The following is an 18,511-nucleotide window of genomic DNA, read 5'->3' on the forward strand; positions in this document are numbered from 1 at the left end:
TGGTCCAAGGGTCCCTGATGTTCTCTGACCATATTTGTGTGAATTTCTTGAGTCTGGCACCAACCCTCGGAGGATGGGCGGGCGTACCTTCAAAAGGACTTCTGCTGTTCGCTAGAAGGGGTGGCCTTGGTTTTTCGCATCCTCAGGAAGGATTACTGTATGTTCCTCCAGTTCCTTTTAAACTCTTTACCCGGTCTGTAGGTTTTGGCCTCTCTGTACCTCTTGGGAAGGTTACCTTTGTAAGCAGGACCCCTTGATCTCTTGGGTCTCCTGTCAGAGGGAATGAGGCCCGATTTTCCCCCCGTCACCTTAGAAATTGCTGCATCTAATTTGGAGCCGAAGAGATTGGAACCATCATAGGGAATCTTGCACCAATTTGTTTTTGATGCTGCGTCGGCTACCCAGGGTTTTAGCCACAGAGCTCTCCTTGCCATCACTGAGGCTAACATTGCCCGGACAGAGCACCTAATAATGTCCACGGAGGCTTCCGCGATAAAATCGCCTGCTAATTTAAGTTCCTGTAGGGACGTGATTACTTTCTCCAAGTCTGCTTTCTCCTGGAGAGATTTCTCAATATTGACAGTCCAGCCCGAGATGGCTCTACCAACTGCTGCTGTGGTGACTGCTGGTCTACAAGCGCCTCCTGCTGTGGAGTAGGCTTTTTTAAGTTCTAGGTCAATCTTCCGATCCAGAACATCACGGAAGGAGACAGCGTCTTCGATGGGTAGGGTGACATGTCTTGCCAGACGCATCAAGGAGGCATCCACAATTGGAGCGTTAATTAAGGAGTTGACTTTAGGTTCTTTTAAAGGATACATTTTTGCTAGTCTATTATTTAGGCTAGGCCTCTTGTCGGATCTTTCCCATTCATCCTTGATTAAATCATTCAACTCCTCAATGAAAGGGAAGGTTTCTGGATCCCTCTTCAGGTTTGGAAAATATTTCCGCGTCTTCTGAGGTGCTTCTTCAGATTCTTCCCAACCTATGGCCTCCTTGACAGATTTTGCAAAAGGTTCGACCAGAGTGAAGTTAAAACCTGTTGGTACTTCTGGATCCTCGTTCTCTGAAGGGGATTCTGGTTCTGTCCCTACCTCGATTGCTGAGCGAGGAGGAGCCACGGAAGTACCTGGGTCTGACCTGGTCGGCAGGGGTGTAGTTGACTCCATTATGGATTCTCTCACTGATTCCCGAATTAGTTTGATTACTTCTCTGACGTCCGATTTCTCTTTCCTTCGTGGCTTCATTGAAGCATGTGCGACATGCTAATTTATCTGTCAAAGCTGTGGCGCCACATACCCAGCAGGCATTAGCTGCGGGACGGGTGTGCTGGCTTCGTCCGTGACGTGATGAAGATGATCTTCCATGACGCGATCGACTACGTCGAGAGCGGCTGTGGCGTGAGTGACCACGGCGAGAATGACTACGGCATGAGTGCCTGTGATGGGATGAGGAGCGTGATCGGCTTCTGCGGGATCTTCTGCTTGAGGTATGGCTTGACCTTTCTTTGCGTCTTGATTTAGACCTAGAAGGGCTGTCAGAAGGAGTCTTGTCAGAAGATATGCTCTTTTTTTTCTCTCTCTTCAATACTTACCACTGACTGCGGACAGCCCGTTATCTTATCGGCCGTGGGTGGTCTGCATGGGCAGTGGTCTCCATGAGCAGAGAGGAAGAAGGCAGGCAGGAACAGAAGAAGTCTGGAAGGGCTTAAAGAAGTAGACAAATATACATATTCTTTATACAAAAATTTTTTTTTTTTTTTTTTTTAATAAAGAAAAAACCTGTAATGGTGAGCCAAGTGAGGATTTAAAAGCACTTACCAGGTCCTAGGAGGGATATTGACCAAGGATGGCAGAAAAGTAGCTGAAAGAATGAGCAGAATACAAAACTTGATTTCTTCTTTCTTTTTTTCAAAACCAGAGTGTTTGCATGCGCAGAAGCGTCGCGATGACTCCGGCGCCATCTTGGAAGCTGGAAAAAGGTTAAAATGTCCCCTATCTCTGTCTACCGCGCATGCGCAATGCGGGACGAGATGCGCGGCGGCCATGATAGATGCCCCGAGCGCTGTGGGACTACAGGTTCCAGAAGAATAACCTACAGGAAAATAATAGAAGGGGTGAAAGATGACTGCAAGAGAATGAAAATGAAAGTAAAAGTGGAGACCACTGCAATACTTGAAGCTTCTTTAAAGCTTACTATGTGCCAGCTAATCGGTGCAGCTGCCCCTGAGACCACCAGAGTGGGGTTCCCTCCATAGAAGCTCCTTTAGAGACTGTTCAGGAGGGACTTCCAAACAGGAGAGGCTTGAACCTGCTGGGGTGATGCGGTAAGAGGCTCTGCGATGTCCATCCATCTTGTCAGGTGAGGATAAAAAAGAGAATGGTGGGGATCTCTCTCTTCAACTTTTATAGCTAGACCAATCCTGTCAGGTTGTGGAGGCGGAGTCACAACCCAGTGTGTGCTGCCATGAAGGCGTCAGGAAAATGCTTTTAGACCTTTTTGTCTAGTTAAGCTTTTTGTATTTTTCTCCAATAATCTTTGGTCTATACCCTAAACTTTTTTTTTTCTTTGTCTCACACAGTTATCTATCTTTTGAAGTTGCTGTGTTTTCCAGTGATCCATAAAAAAACAACAAATACATTTTCTCCCTTTTGAATGTGTATAAATAAAACCTTGCCATCACCTACCGTGTTTTATACCAAGAGATAAATGATCTGTTTTTAGTTACAGGCCTTTTATGTCGACTAATCTCCTTTTAAACTGGATGAAAGCACCACCTCATCATAATGGCGTTACAACTACCATTTATTACGCTTTGCTGGTGACTTGACTATGTGTAATCTTCATTAACTGTGTTTTCTCTCTTGCAGCATAAAATTAATGGAGCTATGTCATCATGACAAGATTTCGCAGAAGAACATGCATCACGTTAGGGATTGTCTTTTTTATTGTCTGTAGTCTTATGCTGGCCTTGAAATCGTTGAGGCCTGAAACAGCTGCATTTGGAAGCCCTTTTGCATTAGGTCTTTTACCTGAACTTCAGAAAGTCACAGCTCGTCATGAGAAAAATGGTGTAAAACTCAATGTTCAGTCAGAGCACAAAACTCAAGCTGACATGCTTGAGTCCCAGAAGCCTGCCAATATAAAGATGGAAATCCTACCAGCTCCTAATTATAACCTTCATGTTTTTTATTATACGTGGTATGGAAACCCTCAGTTTGATGGTAAATACATTCACTGGAATCACAAACTACTGAAACACTGGGATGCTAAAATCGCTGGTAATTACCCCACTGGAAAACACAATCCACCTGAAGATATTGGAGCTAATTTTTATCCAGAACTTGGACCATACAGTTCCAAGGATCCTTCTGCTTTGGAAGCCCATATGAAGCAAATGCAATCAGCTGCGATAGGTAAAGCTTTTTAAAACATATTACACAACTGGGTTATGCCCTCTCGCTACTGTAACTGTTGATTATTGTTGCGACTCCCTTATGCTAAAATACTATGTTTGCTCCAGTGTTTAGACTTGATAAAATGCTTTTAATTGGCCAGAACACCAACACCCAAATAATGATAGTGCTGCTATTGCTATTCTGAACAATCTGTGTATGTAAATGTTCACAAACCTGTAAAGGAATTGAAAATTTAGATGTTTGGACAAGGTCACACGTGACAATTTTTTTTCCATCAATACGTTTTTATTGTTTCATAACAGAACCAGGAGAAAATAATGTATACGTTGTACGTCGTTATACAAGGCATCGGAAACAGTTTAATACTTAAATATATGCTTTATGTATTAAACTAACAGAATATTCTGAGGTAAAGCTTATACTTTAGATACAAATATATGTTGACCATGAAATTGTGGTTCCCACACCCCCAATGGGACCTCTTTTGTTACCTGGGAGAGGGCAGTATCTTGTGTCTTTTGTATAACATATATTTTAGACATTACAAGAATTCTTGAACCTGACCTATTGCTGAACCATGACCAAACTATGGGTAAGTTCTACTATGTTATAGGAACTTCGCTGCTCCAGAACACTGTTCCCACGGTAACCATGCTCTCTTTTCTTTAGCTAGAAAACCTCTGCTGGAGGCCATTGTTATTTAATAATTGTAATGTCAAGTGTGTGTGCAACGGAAGGTGTCCTGTCTGTTTTACACAATCTCGTTATGCTCATTCTTGCAACTAACAGGATGTGTGTTGTCACATATCTGATGGGCTGTGGTATGGAGTCTATGTTGAGATTTAAGATCGGCAAGTCAGGTGCAGGGGGTGCATGTTTTGCGATGTCCAATAGGACTTGGAAAGTAGCTTTCTTATTCATTCATTGACAGACACAGTCTTCATAACGATAGGGTTATATTGCCTTTATTAGGAGTAGGACTAGGCAGAACAAAAAAGCAAACGAGCACCTGGCTATGCCCATGGGCCGTCCTTCAGTCAGTATATAAACCCCGGCCTGTTCTAGGTACTCAGTTTTTTCTGCCTAGTCAGGAGTAAGGACCTGGCTCCCTGTTGGGACCTGTGGTTCTTTGGATTTTTGTTTCATTTCTTTTTTTTTCCTGTGAGGATCTGCAATCAACTGCTGGGCTGGGTGACAGGCTGGATAATATAGATCCTGGTAGTCTCCCCAGCCTGGCCATCGAGCACGCGCAGACCTTAGCTCCGCGCTGGGTCGGCCGTGAAAAGCCCATTCTCGACCAGGGCAGCCGGCGAGATTGAATCTCTCAGGGACACATATGACCGGGCTACTGCTGTCTGGATCACAGTGTCGTAATGGCCGACAGCCACTCCGACTAGGCGGGAGATGGATCTGTCTGGGAGCGTTGCCCGCGCACTTCGCTGGAGCGGTAAGTAAGAGGTCCCCCGCCTCTCCTTCCCTGGAGAGCTGGGGGAGTGGGTACTCCCTGGGGTGTTCGGTCCTTCCGAGGTTCTCCTCCACCCCCCCAGGCGAGGAGGATCTGTCTGGGAGTGTTACCCGCGCACTTCACTGGAGTGGGGTAAGGGGTCCCCCACCTCTCCTTCCCTGGAGAGATGGGGGTGCGGGTACTCCCTGGGGTGGTCAGTCCCTCCGGGGTTCTCCTTCACCCCCTTCCTCTGTCCCCCCCTTACCCTGGTGAGGTCCAGGCTTCTGGCCTAGGGACTTTTTGGGACAACAGCCCTGTTTTCCACCTTCGGGTTTTTAGATTGGGGGGGTGTATCTGGGGTGAGGCCTGTAAGGAGGGTGTTCGGTGGTCCTGGGGCTAATTTAGGCCGCAGCTTTGTGGCCTACCAGCTGGGCCCCACTCGCGGCTGGTGGGAAAAAATTTAGGCTGCAGATTTGCACCCTTCCGGCCGAGTTATCGCCATGGCTCAGAGTCCGCCCGGTCCCCCCCCCCCGGGCGTCCAAAAATTTAGCCCAAGGTCCCCCCGCAGGCCGCATGCTCGTAGCAGGCAACCAAAAATTTAGGCCGAGGCTTTTGCGGGCTACTGTGGTCGCGGCAGGCGGCCAAAAAATTTAGGCTGCGGCTTCGGTGGCCTGCTAGGCCCCGTGGCGGCCCCCCTTTCCTAGGGGTGGCGCTGCGGAGGTCTTTGGCCCTTAGGTGAGGGGCCACTGTTTGTGCCTCTGTGAGGGGCCACGGTTTGTGCTCATGGGCCATGGTTTGTGCCCCCTGAGGGGGCCACGTTTTTGTGTCTCCTGTGAGAGGCCACGTTTTTGTGTCTCCTGTGAGGGGCCACGTTTTTGTGTCTCCCGTGAGGGGCCACGTTTTTGTGTCTCCTGTGAGGGGCCACGTTTTTGTGTCTCCTGTGAGGGGCCACGTTTTTGTGTCTCCTGTGAGGGGCCACGTTTTTGTGTCTCCTGTGAGGGGCCACGTTTTTGTGTCTCCTGTGAGGGGCCACGTTTTTGTGTCTCCTGTTGGGGTCCACGGTTGTGTCTCCTGTGAGGGGCTCCGGTCTGTGCCCCTGTGTGAGGGGTTCCGGTCGGTGCCCCTGTGAGGGGTCACGTGTTTTGCCCCTGTGAGGGTTTGTGTCCTTGTGAGGGACCACTGTTGTGCCCCCTGTGAGGGACCCCGGTTTGTGTCCTCTGTGCGGGTCCCCGGGGTCTGTCCTCCCTGTGAGGGGACCCAGGTCTGTGCTCCTGTGAGGGGCTCCGGTTCTGTGGAGCGGGGCCTTGGTTGAGGGGCACTGTTTTTTTCACACTTCTTGTATCTGTGCGGGAACCTTTTCAAGATGGTGCAGCGGTGACTGCGGCGGAGGGCCGGTATCCCTTTGGGTAAACGGTTTTGCGCGGCGAACGCATTCCCTTCCTCCTCTTATTCGAACAAAATTGTCCATGAGGATGGAGAGTGTCCAAAGTGTCTTTGGTGTTTTCAAGAACACTTGCTGTAAGGTACCCCTTTGGGGAGTCCCTCCTTCAGTAGTGGGATATTCCAGCAGTAGTGGCCCCCCCTATCTCTAGGCTGCGTAAGGCAACCATGGTTCCAATATAAGAATCTCTGGTTTCTAAAGGCCAGCGAACATACCTGGAGGGGGAGCAGGGCCCCCCTGTCTTTGCTGCGGTGGCGGACCTGTTGGTCCAGGTGCTACAGTTGACCTCTAGGTCGCTTGGCCGCAGTTTCTCTGGTTGCTGAGCTCTGTTTCCTCAGTGGTGCTGAGACATGTATTTTGGGATGGTGGCATGTCGCGTCTTGATCTTGTCCGGTTACAAGAGTTTTCGGGTTGTGTTCCTCCAAGGACGTTTTCTGCTTCCAAGGGCGTTTGTCGCCAGACTGCTGGCTGTTCTCTGCGAGAGGCTGTGCAAGCTCTGTTGCAGTCATGGGGACTTTCTAACTTCTATCGACATCACGACTACCACTTGCGCATTCTGTTGTGTACCCGTTTCCAGCACTCCCTTTGGTTTTTGCTGTGGGTGCGGAGCATTATGAGCGAGGGGTGTTGCCCCTTCGGGTCTGGCCGCCGCTCCTCGAGTGTTTATAAGGTGTTGGCCCCGGATCTGGCGTGGTTACGGCGGTGGGGGTTTTGCGATCCTGGGCTGCCTGGACGATCTTCTTCTCAGATTCCTCGACTTCTCCGAGGAGCACCGTAATTCTTATACAGACCTTGACTGATCTCAATTGGAGTCTATACTATCAGATGTCTGCTTGGCCCTGCCTGATCGTTGGATTATCTGAGCCTGACCCGGCTTCAGCTCTGGACAGAGTGTTGCTTCTCCCGGACAATACTTCGGAAGTTGCACATTGCGTTTTGTTTTTCATTTACTGTCTGGCAGGTGGGCTCCTTTTTTCAGATCTGCATGTGGGTGTTGGGTCCGATGTTATCATTTTTTTTTTTTTTTTTTTTTTTTTTTTTTTTTTTTTTTTTTGAGGCTATTCCATTTGCATAGTGCCATACAAGCTCCCTTAGGGGAGATTCTGGCATAATTGGACAAATACCCAGGGTCTTTGGACAGTCTGATTTGGCTGAGTCAGGAATCCAGAGTTTTCCCTAGTCTGGTGGCTTCGCTCTCCGGAGTTAACGGTGAGGTAATCTTTTCTCCCCTTGTTTTGAATAGGGTGACCACCAATGCCGGTCTGCCCGGGTGGGGAGAGGTCCTAGAACTGAGCTCTACTCAGGGTTGTTGGACGTTGGTGAAATCCAGACTACCGAGTGATATCTTGGAACTTCATGCGAACAGACTAGTTTTGGATCATGAAAGGATCGACTTCGGAGGCTCCCGGTATGGAACCATTTGGGCAAAGGCAACGGCGGTTGCGTATGTCCTTCGCCAGGGCATGCCAAAATAAGCTGTTAGCAGCCCTGACTGTTGCCAGTATCCTCCAGTGGGCAGAGCGTCTCGGTCCGGCCTTTTCTGACATATGCTTTCTAGGAGTGGAATATTGTAAATCGGATACCTCAGTTGGTTGGGGGCCAGGGGGGGCCTTCACTGGGCCGCGTTTCATCGTATTGGTCTCCACCGGGGCACGCCTGAGGTGGTTCTGTTTTTGCATCTTGGCTCAACAGGACGGTACCAAGGTTTCGGGCAAGGTCAGGGGATCTTCTGGCATCTCTAGTGACCCACGTTTACTCTATGACTTTCCTTATTTATTTTTTTATTTATTGATTTTATTTATTTCAGGTACTGATATAGCGCCGTCAATTTACGCAGCGCTTTACATATACATTGTACATTCACATCAGTCCCTACCCCCAAGGAGCTTACAATCTAAGGTCCCTAACTCGCATTCATACATACTAGGGACAATTTAGACAGAAGCCAATTAACCTACCAGCATTATTTCCAGCCTTTGCTGTGGCCTTTTGGCAGGATCAGGACTGCGGTAATTTTGGTCATCTTATTGGTTTCGGATGGGTCCAGGTCGTCTGGGTAACGTTTTTCTGGGAGACTGCCTTTCAGGAAGGACCTACGGTCTCATGGACCGTTCTTCCATCCTGTTTTTAAAGGCGCTGGTTTTCAGCGGCCTGGCTGTGATGAGCCAGGTGCTGCGTTTTTCAACACGGCTGTTGGGTGGATAGAAGAAATGGGCCGTGAGTACCATCAAGGCCCAGGTGTCGGCCTGGGTGATCTTTTTCAGCTTCTCCTGGTCTCGCACTTCCTGGTACGTACCCTTTTCCAGGGGTTAGACGTTTGTTTCCACCAGTGCGGTTCTTCTACTGCCGTGGGAACTGAACTTGGTAATTTCGTTTCTCCAGAAGTCTCTCGATCTCTTGTTCAAGATATTCGGGAGATTTCATTACTTTGTGTCTGGCTCGGAGAGTGGTCTCCTGGGGCTTCACCTCTGCTTAGAGTGTAAAAAAGGGGGCGTTACCTTGTCATTCACCTTACCCAGGTTTTTTTTTTTTACAGAGTTCCGTCCTTGGATTTCCATTCGAATAAGGACATTATATTGTCTTTCTTGTGTTCCTAGTCAGCACTTTGCGAGGAATTTGCTTTATCTGCCCCAAAGGGGTATTTGCGGATGGGCCAAGAAAGGGGCGTTCTGGTTTTGTGTCTACTACCTTTCTCTGGGTGGGGGGGGGGCTGTTCTGTCAGGGATTGGGTGCCTCCTTTCCTGTTATGGTGCTTTCTTCTCGGGCGCTTAGTGCTTCTTGGGCCTTCTGTCCTCATGCGTCCGTTGTGCAAGTTGGCAAGGCGACCACTGGTCATCAGTGTACTGGTTCACAAGTCTACGAAGTGAATGAGCGACATCTGCGGATGCCTCTTTTGGCCGCAAGGTTTTTTTTTTCTGCAGGCCGCTGGTTAGAGGGTCTGTTCCCTCTTGAAGGGGTATCGTTCAGGTTGGGTTCCAGCTTGTCCTGGGTAAAGTTCCTGTTACCTGGTTGGCTCTTGTATTAGCATTGGGATTTTTCATTTTCCCACCCTTCATGTTGGCACTGCTTTGGGATGTCCCTATCATTATGAAGGCTGTGTCTGTCAATGAACGAATGAGAAAATAGGATTTTTTACTTACCGTAAAATCCATTTCTCTGAAGTTTATTGACAGACACAGCACCCACCCCTCTGGAATTTTTGATACTTCTATTACTGCTTGCTACTAAACTGAATACCTAGAGCAGGGCGGTTGTTATATACTGACTGAAGGACGGCCCATGGGTGTAGCCAGGTGCTCGTTTGCTTTTTGTTCTGCCTAGTCCTACTCCTAATAGATGCAATATAACCCTATCGTTATGAAGGCTGTGTCTGTCAATGAACTTTAGAGAAATGGATTTTACGGTAAGTAAAAAAATCCTATTTTCCAGTAGTTTTGGATACGGTTGCACTTCCAAAAGATGTGAAACATGTCTCCTTTGGCTGATTTGCATCTCCAGCACGTGTCTGGGGTACTTGAGCTAAACCATGCAAGCTTTGAAGGGGTTAAATGCCACCTGAGGAATAGTTTTTGGGTGAGTTCCCATAAAGCAAAGCATTTAGTTGCTTTGTATATTGTTTGTAAGGCTCGTTGCCATTGGTGTTCTGTGTACTTTTGTCCCAGATCATTCTCCCAGTGAATGTGGGGGGGATGATTTTGTGAATCGGAGTTTTTCGTGGAGAATATTATAGACTAGAGAGATTCCTTTTTGTTTTTGGGGATGAAGTCGTTAGAAATTCCCATGCTTTTGGGTGTATCATATATAGAGTTAGTTGGATTGCTTCAAGGAAGTGTTTGACATGGATATATGTGAAATGGTCCGTAGGGGGTAGCTTAAATTTGCGTTGGAGAATGGGGAAAGGTTTTGGATGGGAGCCCTGGATTACATTTTGAATGGATTTGATTCCCTTTTGGGACCACTGGGTCAGACAAATCTGGTGATAGATGATGAAGAGATTCAATTGGGATTGGGAGCAGTGGGGTGTTGGGGGTGACGTGACTATTTTGTGTCAATATTTTCCATGCATTAGCTGAGGTTTTCATGGTAGGGGATAACGCCGATGGTATTTTTGATCCTAAGGGGGTGCTCATCAACCACCATTGTAAATTTGGGCACAGTAGTGACAAACTATCTATTTTACCACAGCTTTCTAGGACATGGATGGAACTATTCGGTTAGTTGGTCCAGCACTGACGCTAAGTAGTAATCCTCAAAGTCAACAGTCCCCGATCCACCCGCTGATTTGTGTTTCATGGGTTTTGAGTGTGCACTTCTAGGTTTAGTTCTTTTCCATATACATTTGTTGAGTAAAGTTTGGAGAGATTTGAAGAAGGGCCTGGATATGGGGATGTGAAGAGTTCTATATAGGTAAAATATTTGTGACAGGTGACTCATTTTGAATGCTGCAAGTCTACCAGACCATGATAATTCTTGATTTGTTATGGATTGGGTTTCTAGTCACAGCTTGATAAGGAGTGGTTTAAAATTAACTGAACTTAAGAGGTGTTTGACCGATCTTGTAAGATGGACCCCAAGGTAGGAAATGCTTTTGTTTGGCCAAGCAAAAGGGGTGTACTGGACCTATAGTAAGTTTTTGGTCGTGGCATCTAGCTTAAGATCTAGAATATACGATTTTGTTGTGTTCAGTTTATAGTATGAGATCTTTCCGAACCAATCTAGCGTTTTTTGAACTTCTGCCAGAGAAGAAGCTGGGTTAGTAAGAATCAAGATCACGTCGTCTGCAAAGTCTCTTGTCTCCGAACAAAGGTTCCATCAGTAGGTTGAATATTAATGGTGACAAAGGGCACTCTTGATGTGTACCATTTGTTATGTTGAACGGTTGAGATAACATATCTGCTGAGTTAACTTGTGCTGATGGAGTGGTGTAAAGTGCCATCATTGCCCTGTATATGTGGTCTTTGAAACCAAATTTAAGGAGTACATTCTGTAGATAGGACCAGTGTACCCTGTCGAATGCCTTCTCTGCATCTAAAGATTGCAACAGAGAAGGCGTTCCACTGAATTTCATCATACGTCTTGTGGCGTCTGGTGTTTGTCTCCCGTTAGTGAACCCTGACTGGTCCATGTGTGAGGTCTGGCATTACCTCCATTAGGCGTCTGGCAATGGTTTTGGCATAATTTTGTAAATCAAGGTTCAGTAGGGATATGGGACGAAGGGGAGGTCAGTTCCATTCCTGGCTTCGGGAGTGTAATAATAAGAGCATTTAACGATTCCTTAGCGAACATTGAAGAGGAGGCAGCATTGTTGAAGAGTTGTGTTAAGTGTGGGATTATTTGGCTGGAAAATTGCTTATAATACTCTCCAGTCAAACAGTCAGGTCCCGGTGCTTTCCCTGAGGGTAGTGAAGTTATTGAGAGGATTTCCTGTTCAGGAAAGGGCTCATTCAAAGAAGACAGTTGTGTCTCTGTAAGCATTTTGCTCTGTCCTGAGGATTAGTCAGGTTCTCTTTAGTGTGTGCGTGGAATAAGTGAGTTATTTTAGATTTGGTCCTCTTCCCTTTGAGGCCTTGTGCTAATTTTTTGCCTGCTTTGTTAGAAGTAGAATAAGAGGTGGCTTTAATTTTACGCTGTACATGCTCGATGGAATGGAGAAGTAGCAACCTCAGTTTCAGTCTGTCATCAGCTGAGCCATTTGTGTTGGTTGTGGGTTGGCTTTGTGTTGGGTCTCAATACTAGCAATTTGTGAAGTAAGGTTATCAATCCGCTGCGTCTTCTTCTTGTTACATAGGGAACTTAATTTCAATATTATACCACGGATAACAGCTTTGAGCGCATTCCACACGACAACGGGGTCGTCCAGTAATCCACTATTAACGTCGAAGTATTCTTTTCCTGAGAGTGGTTTGGATGTTGCAGTATGTAATTGTTGGCACGCCAGAGAAATGTATTCTGCTGGTGCTTAGTGTCGTCTATGGAGATTGTGACTGGAGCGTGGTCCAACCACGTCATGGTGTGGATTACAGATGCGCTAATTTTTTGTAACAACCACTTATCTGTGAGGAACATGTCTATTTTCTACTATGTTTTATGATGTGGGGAGAAGTAAGTGTAGTCCTTTTTTTAGAACCATGCTGACAACTCCGGACATCAAATATATCTTGTGATGCGAGGAATTGTTTTGGGGGGACTCTCTTCTCTTTGCTGCTGCAGTGGTATCCATATGCATATCTGCTACCAGATTAAAGTCTCCACATGAGCAGATGTCCCTGTCTGACTGCTTGGACTTTGCATATGGCTAAAACTTATCTCGTTGTTAGGGGCATACACATTTAGCAGTGTGTACTTGATTTTGTTGAGGGTACATACTAGAATTAAGTAGCGACCATTGGGGTCAGATACTTCTTGAAGCAGGTGGAAGGCTACATTATTCTTTGTTGTTATTAAGACTCTTTTTGGAGGTATAAGTAGCATTGTAGATGTGGGAGTATCTGTTGTTGGAGCAAAGGGCTACTGATGTGGGTAGTAAGTGTGTCTCTTGGACACATATGATGTCACTTTTGAGCTTTTCAGCTGTGTGCCATAAGGAGTGTCTTTTAGCTGGATGATTTAGACCCTTGGCGTTGAGTGATAGAATGGTAATCGGCATGACTGGCGCTCAAGGATGTAGGTGGTGGGGAGAGCATTGGTAAACAGTTATGAGGCGTGTGATGAGGTGGGTTGACTTTACCAGAAGTTGTGAATCCGCTGGATGGGTAAATTCCGTGGTACTGTGAGCTTGGTTCTAGAGCTGCGAGAAAAAGCAACAAGTCAGTTTATCTATGTTAACAGAAAAGTTTCAAAAGTTGGGGGGAAACGGTAACTGAGAAGAACTGCGTATTGAACAGTATGCAGTGAGGGAGAAAACTTTGTTGAGATTGTAGGCCCGTCCAGGTCAGGTGTCAATCTGTAGTTGATAGCTTCTTGCCCCCTGGTTGGTTGTGGCATGATTGTGAAGATCTACATTGCTCCAAAGTTGGGAATTCATCCTTGAGAGGCTCTAAGATGATACCCCAGACACGCAGAAGATGCATGCCTTTCCGTAGTTCACGAACAGCATGAGTGGTACCATTCTTGGTAATGAGGAGAGTCGCAGGGTAGCGCCACTTATACAAGATTTTATGGTTGTGGAGGCCTTTGGTGATGGGATTCAGATTCTTTCTGAGTTGTAGCGTATATTTGGAGAGGTCCAGGAAGAGCTGGACTCCATCGTATGGTCGGGGCAGTGGTGATTTGGACCTGGTTTCTGACAGTTCTTTCTTTGATGTGAAAGAAATGCACCCGCATGAGCACGTCTCTCGATACAGACGCTGCTAGGCGAGGAGGTTTTCGCTATTCTGTGGACCCTGTCTATAATGATGTCTCTGTGAGACGCATCAGGTTGGATGGTATGTATGAGGTCTTTGGCGTACTTAGGCAGATCTGCTGGCATGATAGATTCTGGGACCCCCTGCAACTTAACGTTGTTATGTCTTGAGAGGTCTTCTAAATCGGCCAGCCTAGCCCAGACCCGTTCTTGCTTTTCTTTTACCTCCGCATAGGTATCAGTTGGGTCATTTACTGTTATGTATGCCTCTCGCAATGCTGCCGCCATGTTGATAAGCACTGACCTTGTCTTCCAGAGGGAACTGTCAGCTTCTTGGGATTGTAATCGCCCATCCGTTTGCGGGACATTGTCGGCGAGGATGTACTGCTGCCCTGGGGTGAAGATGGCGATGGATTGCTGCTTCTAGCGGGCCTGAGTCGCTCCGGTATTCTCCCTCACTGACGAACTGTGAAGTTAAGCGTCCATCAAATATTTCGAGGAGTGCAGCAATTCTGGAACTTTTCTTTTGATGTGCATGTACAGAGAGGCTGTGCTGGCACCCTTGAACCACTCTGGCAAAGTGTTTCAACTCACCTGGAGCATCTATTTTGAACTTTGGCTTCCTAGGTGGTGTTGCTTTTTGTTTACGAAACAGCAATTTTTTGTTTGTATTTTTTTTTCCATTGAACTAACCCGCTGCAAATGCAAGCCAAGTGTTTGCTGCAAGGTTGTGGCATGGCCCCATTGACTTTAGTGGGTGAGTTTGATGGGTGAGTGCTATCTGTTGAACTTGGCAAAGTTAAATTTGCATGTATCCAACCCCCTCTAGCTGCTTTGCTAGGCTTTTGGGGGACAGTAAAAACAACCAAATCACTAATGTTTTACTGGCCACGTGAACAAGGTCTACCAGTTGCAAAAAAAAAGGCTTCTGATTACTTTGAAATGACTTAATGTTCAGTATGTGTGATGTGGCTCTTAAAATGTGGCCTGATTTTCAACCAAGTTGCAATACAAGACAAACAAGCCTGTACTTTTTTTTTTTTTTTTCTTCCGTATTTAAATACAGTACATTCCCAGTCCAGGCAGGAAAAGTGTGTAAATCCATGTTTTTAGTAATTGTTCAAATCAACTTTAGTAACAATAGCCTCCAACAAATGTTTGTTGTAGCTACAAACCCGAAATACACAGAGTGTTAGGATCAATATAGACCGGTGTTTTTCAACCTTTTATCAGTCAAGGCACCCTTTAGAACTGTGCACAATCCTGGGGCATACCAGTCTGAGGACTCGCTCACACCAAGGGGTCTGTTCAATTTTTTTGTGTGTTCCTGTACATTGAATTTTTTAACCACTTCAGCCCCGGAAGTTTTTACCCCCTTTAATGACCAGGCCTTTTTTTGCAATACAGCACTGCATTACCTTAGATGACAATTGCGTGGTCGTGCGACGCTGTTCCCAAATAAAATTGATTTCCTTTTTTTCCCCACAAATAGAGCTGGTCTGTTTTTATTTTTTGCGCTATAAACAAAAAAAGACCATCAATTTTGAAAAAAACAATATTTTTTTATTTTCTGCCATAAAACATGCACAATAAAAAAACAAATTTCTTCATCAATTTAGGCCAATATGTATTCTGCTACGTGTTTTGGGTAAAAAAAAAAAAAAAAAAAAAATAAGCCTATATTGATTGGTAAAAGTTATAGCGTCTACAAAATAGGGGATAGTTTTATGGCATTTTTATTTGTTTTTTACTAGTAAAGGCGATGATCAGTGATTTTTAGCATGACTGCGGCGGACAGAGCGGACACCTAACTGACATTTTTGACACTTTTGGGAACCAGTGACATTATTACAGTGATCAGTGCTAAAAATATGCACTGACATTGTACTAATGACACTGGCAGAGAAGGGGTTAACATCAGTGGCGATCAAGGGGTTAACTGTGTTTCCTGGGTGTGTTTACTAGCTGTTTTGGGGATGGGCTGCCTGGGAGAACACAGAGATCCGTCTTCCTGCATAGCAGAAAGACAAGATTTCAGTGTAATCCCCTGTCACAATGGAGATCTGTCTTGTTTACTTCGGCAGATCCCCGTTCTGTCTCTGTGGGGAACGATCGCGGGCAGACGTTGAGTCTGCTGGACCCACTGCTTGGCTCCCCTGCTGGCCTATCGGCATGCCCATAAAAGCTAGTGCACAGAAAGCAGTACCGGTACGGCGATTCTCGCAGCTGAGCCACCTTGCAGCAGTATAACTGCGACGGGTGGTCAGCAAGTGGTTAATGGGCACGAACATGTGCGCATTTGCTAGATGCATGGGGGTGTCATGAATAATTAATGGCACCCACGGGTGACTGCAAAAGGCTGCATATTTAGATGCGGTATGGGAAAACATACGATTTTGCATGTTTCTACTGCACCTGGTGTGAACAAGCCCTAAAATGTAGTCTGCGAGGCAGGGTTCAGTGATCTTGGGTTGGAACTCTTTTCCCCCTCCTAGTACAAACCTGCTCCCAACCATAAAACAGAGAAGTAACTTTATCTTGCCAGAATTCTAACTTTCTCTCATAGATTTGGACCGACTGCTAGATGGGGCTGGACGCTGCCCCTGTGATTCCCAGACACCTGAAAATGCCAGAATTTGATGCAAACCGCCTGTGTACATGTAACCTTATATTGTAGGAGTTCTAATTTGGGTCTGCATTGCACTGTCCTGGACATCTCTGCACCAGAGTGCCTTCTGAGTCCATCTAATTCTAAACAGTCCAGTAGTCATCTAAGTGTTTTTTTTTTAAATAACATAATACAACACAGAAGGAAACCAATGATTATACACATATACCTAAATAATGGCAATATACTACAGACTGTAAAGCAGCCAAGGCTATAGTGTTGTTTTTTTTTTTTCTTTTTTTTTTTTTTTACTGCTGGTCGGGGGACAGCTTACAGAAATTAAGGTGTAAGTGATATGATGACTGAATTTCATATTCTCTTGAGTAGGAAAGGATTATAATTTGAATAGCTATAAAACTTTCACGTTCGCACATAAAGGGCTTTGCAAGTAAATGGGTGACGTTAAACTCATTTTAAAGCGTACATTATCCTTCTACATTGCAGTGCACAATTTCTAGATTTTCCCATCACTGCAACAAGATGAGAATTTTTTTATGACAATTGAACAGTGTATGGACTCACATTACACCTGTGTAAAATTATAAAGTACCTTTTTAGTGCAAATGTGATGCATTGTTAAATTTAAAAGTGCCAATTGGTCCATGATCTGTAAGCATTATTGGCTCTTCCTTTTTTTTTTTTTTTTTTTTTTTTTTTTTTTTTTAATTCTAGTATTTTGGCAAGTCGTAATGCCCATTTAAAACAGACAGCAACATTGGACTGTTTCTACATGCATGTGGATAGTGCCAGAAACAGGGAGCAAACAATACTTTTTTTGTGATTGTGTCCTGAAACAATAAAATTGTGTAACGTCTGATGTCGTGCAGCCAACTTGGTTTATTCCATGTGGGGAACGCTGACAATCTCCATTAGCTAGCACCTGTAATCACAGAGATGGGCTCATTGCTGTCTTTGAGCATGAGTTTCCTTTGCAATTGTGAATGAGCATGACCAGTGCAGTATTCTTGGGGAAATGTTAACATTTTTCATCCTGTTTGTACAGTATTTTTCGGTTCAGAGTGACCATGTTTCATATTGCACCCATATTTAAGATGTAACGTGAAACATGGACAGAGTCTGCAGACCCCCAGCCTCCAAACCACCTACCCAACCCCCCCACCCCCCCTTTCCACTTACAGAAAATTGGGTTTTTTCTCCCCACCATCTCCTGACATTATTTGAAATCTATGAATATAAATACTACAAGTCCCATCTTTCACCACAGCAGAGGGATTTGTAGTTCTCAATGAAGCACAAGTGTGATGATGATGTTGAACAGGGGTCTTGAATTAAAATTCAAGGAGGTCCGGTCGCTAAAATTTTCTTTGGACCGAGGTCCGAATCTCAAGTCACCATTTGTCCCCATCAGAGTGCCCTATTATATAAGGTTCCCCCATCACAGTGCCCCCTTACATAGGGTGTTCTCGTCAGAGTGCCCCTTTAGAGTAGTTATCACCATAAGAGTGCCTCCTTACATCAGGTGTCCCCACATCAGGTGTGCCCATCAGAGTGCCCGTTTACATTAGGTGTCCCTATCACAGTGCCACCTTACATCAGGCAATCCCCTCAGTGTCCCCTTACATCAGATGTCCCCATATGTTTCCCCCTTAACATAAATTGTGCCCATCAGCTTGTCCCTTAACATAAAATGTGCCCATCAACATGCTACTTATTTTATGTTAAGGGTCACGCTGATGGGCATATTTTATGTTAAGGGGCACTCTCATGGCCATATTTTATCTTAAGAGCAACACTGATGGGCACATTTTATGTTAAGGGGCACGCAGATGGGCAAATTTTGTTGTGCCCATCAGAGTGCCCCTTAACGTAAAATATGCTCATCAGCATGACCCATAACATAAAATAAGCTTGCATGCTGATGGGCACATTTTATGTTAAGGGGCACTCTGATGGGCACAACAAATAATGCCCATCATTGTGCCCCTTAAAAAAATATGGCCATCAGTGTGCCCCTTAACAAATTGTGCCCATCAGTGTGCAGCTTAGGAAACCTGTATCCCACATACTTTGAGCTCAGGAGTAGTCAGCACAAGCTGCAGTGGGGCGGAAACTGCAAGATATATCTCGCAAGTGAGAGTCAGGAGCTGGGACCCACGAGTAGCAGGGGGGCGGAACACGCATGTGACGTCACGCCGGGCGCTCTTGTGACAGAAGACCGAAGGGGAGAGCCGTGGCGCAC

At 45.7% G+C, this 18,511-nt stretch overlaps 1 protein-coding gene across 1 annotated transcript in view; it reads left to right on the forward strand.

Moving 5' to 3' along the window:
* MANEA (mannosidase endo-alpha) overlaps positions 1-18,511 on the forward strand; it is a 64,254-nt gene that overhangs the window by 30,492 nt on the left and 15,251 nt on the right. Inside the window, exon 2 of the mRNA XM_073626957.1 lies at positions 2,868-3,413. Coding sequence (XP_073483058.1) covers positions 2,894-3,413 — 520 coding nt within the window. The 5' untranslated portion in view covers positions 2,868-2,893. The remainder of the gene's footprint in view (positions 1-2,867; positions 3,414-18,511) is intronic.

This window comes from Aquarana catesbeiana, linkage group LG04 (genome assembly GCF_042186555.1).
Source record: "Aquarana catesbeiana isolate 2022-GZ linkage group LG04, ASM4218655v1, whole genome shotgun sequence".
In the NCBI taxonomy this organism is placed as follows: domain Eukaryota; kingdom Metazoa; phylum Chordata; class Amphibia; order Anura; family Ranidae; genus Aquarana; species Aquarana catesbeiana.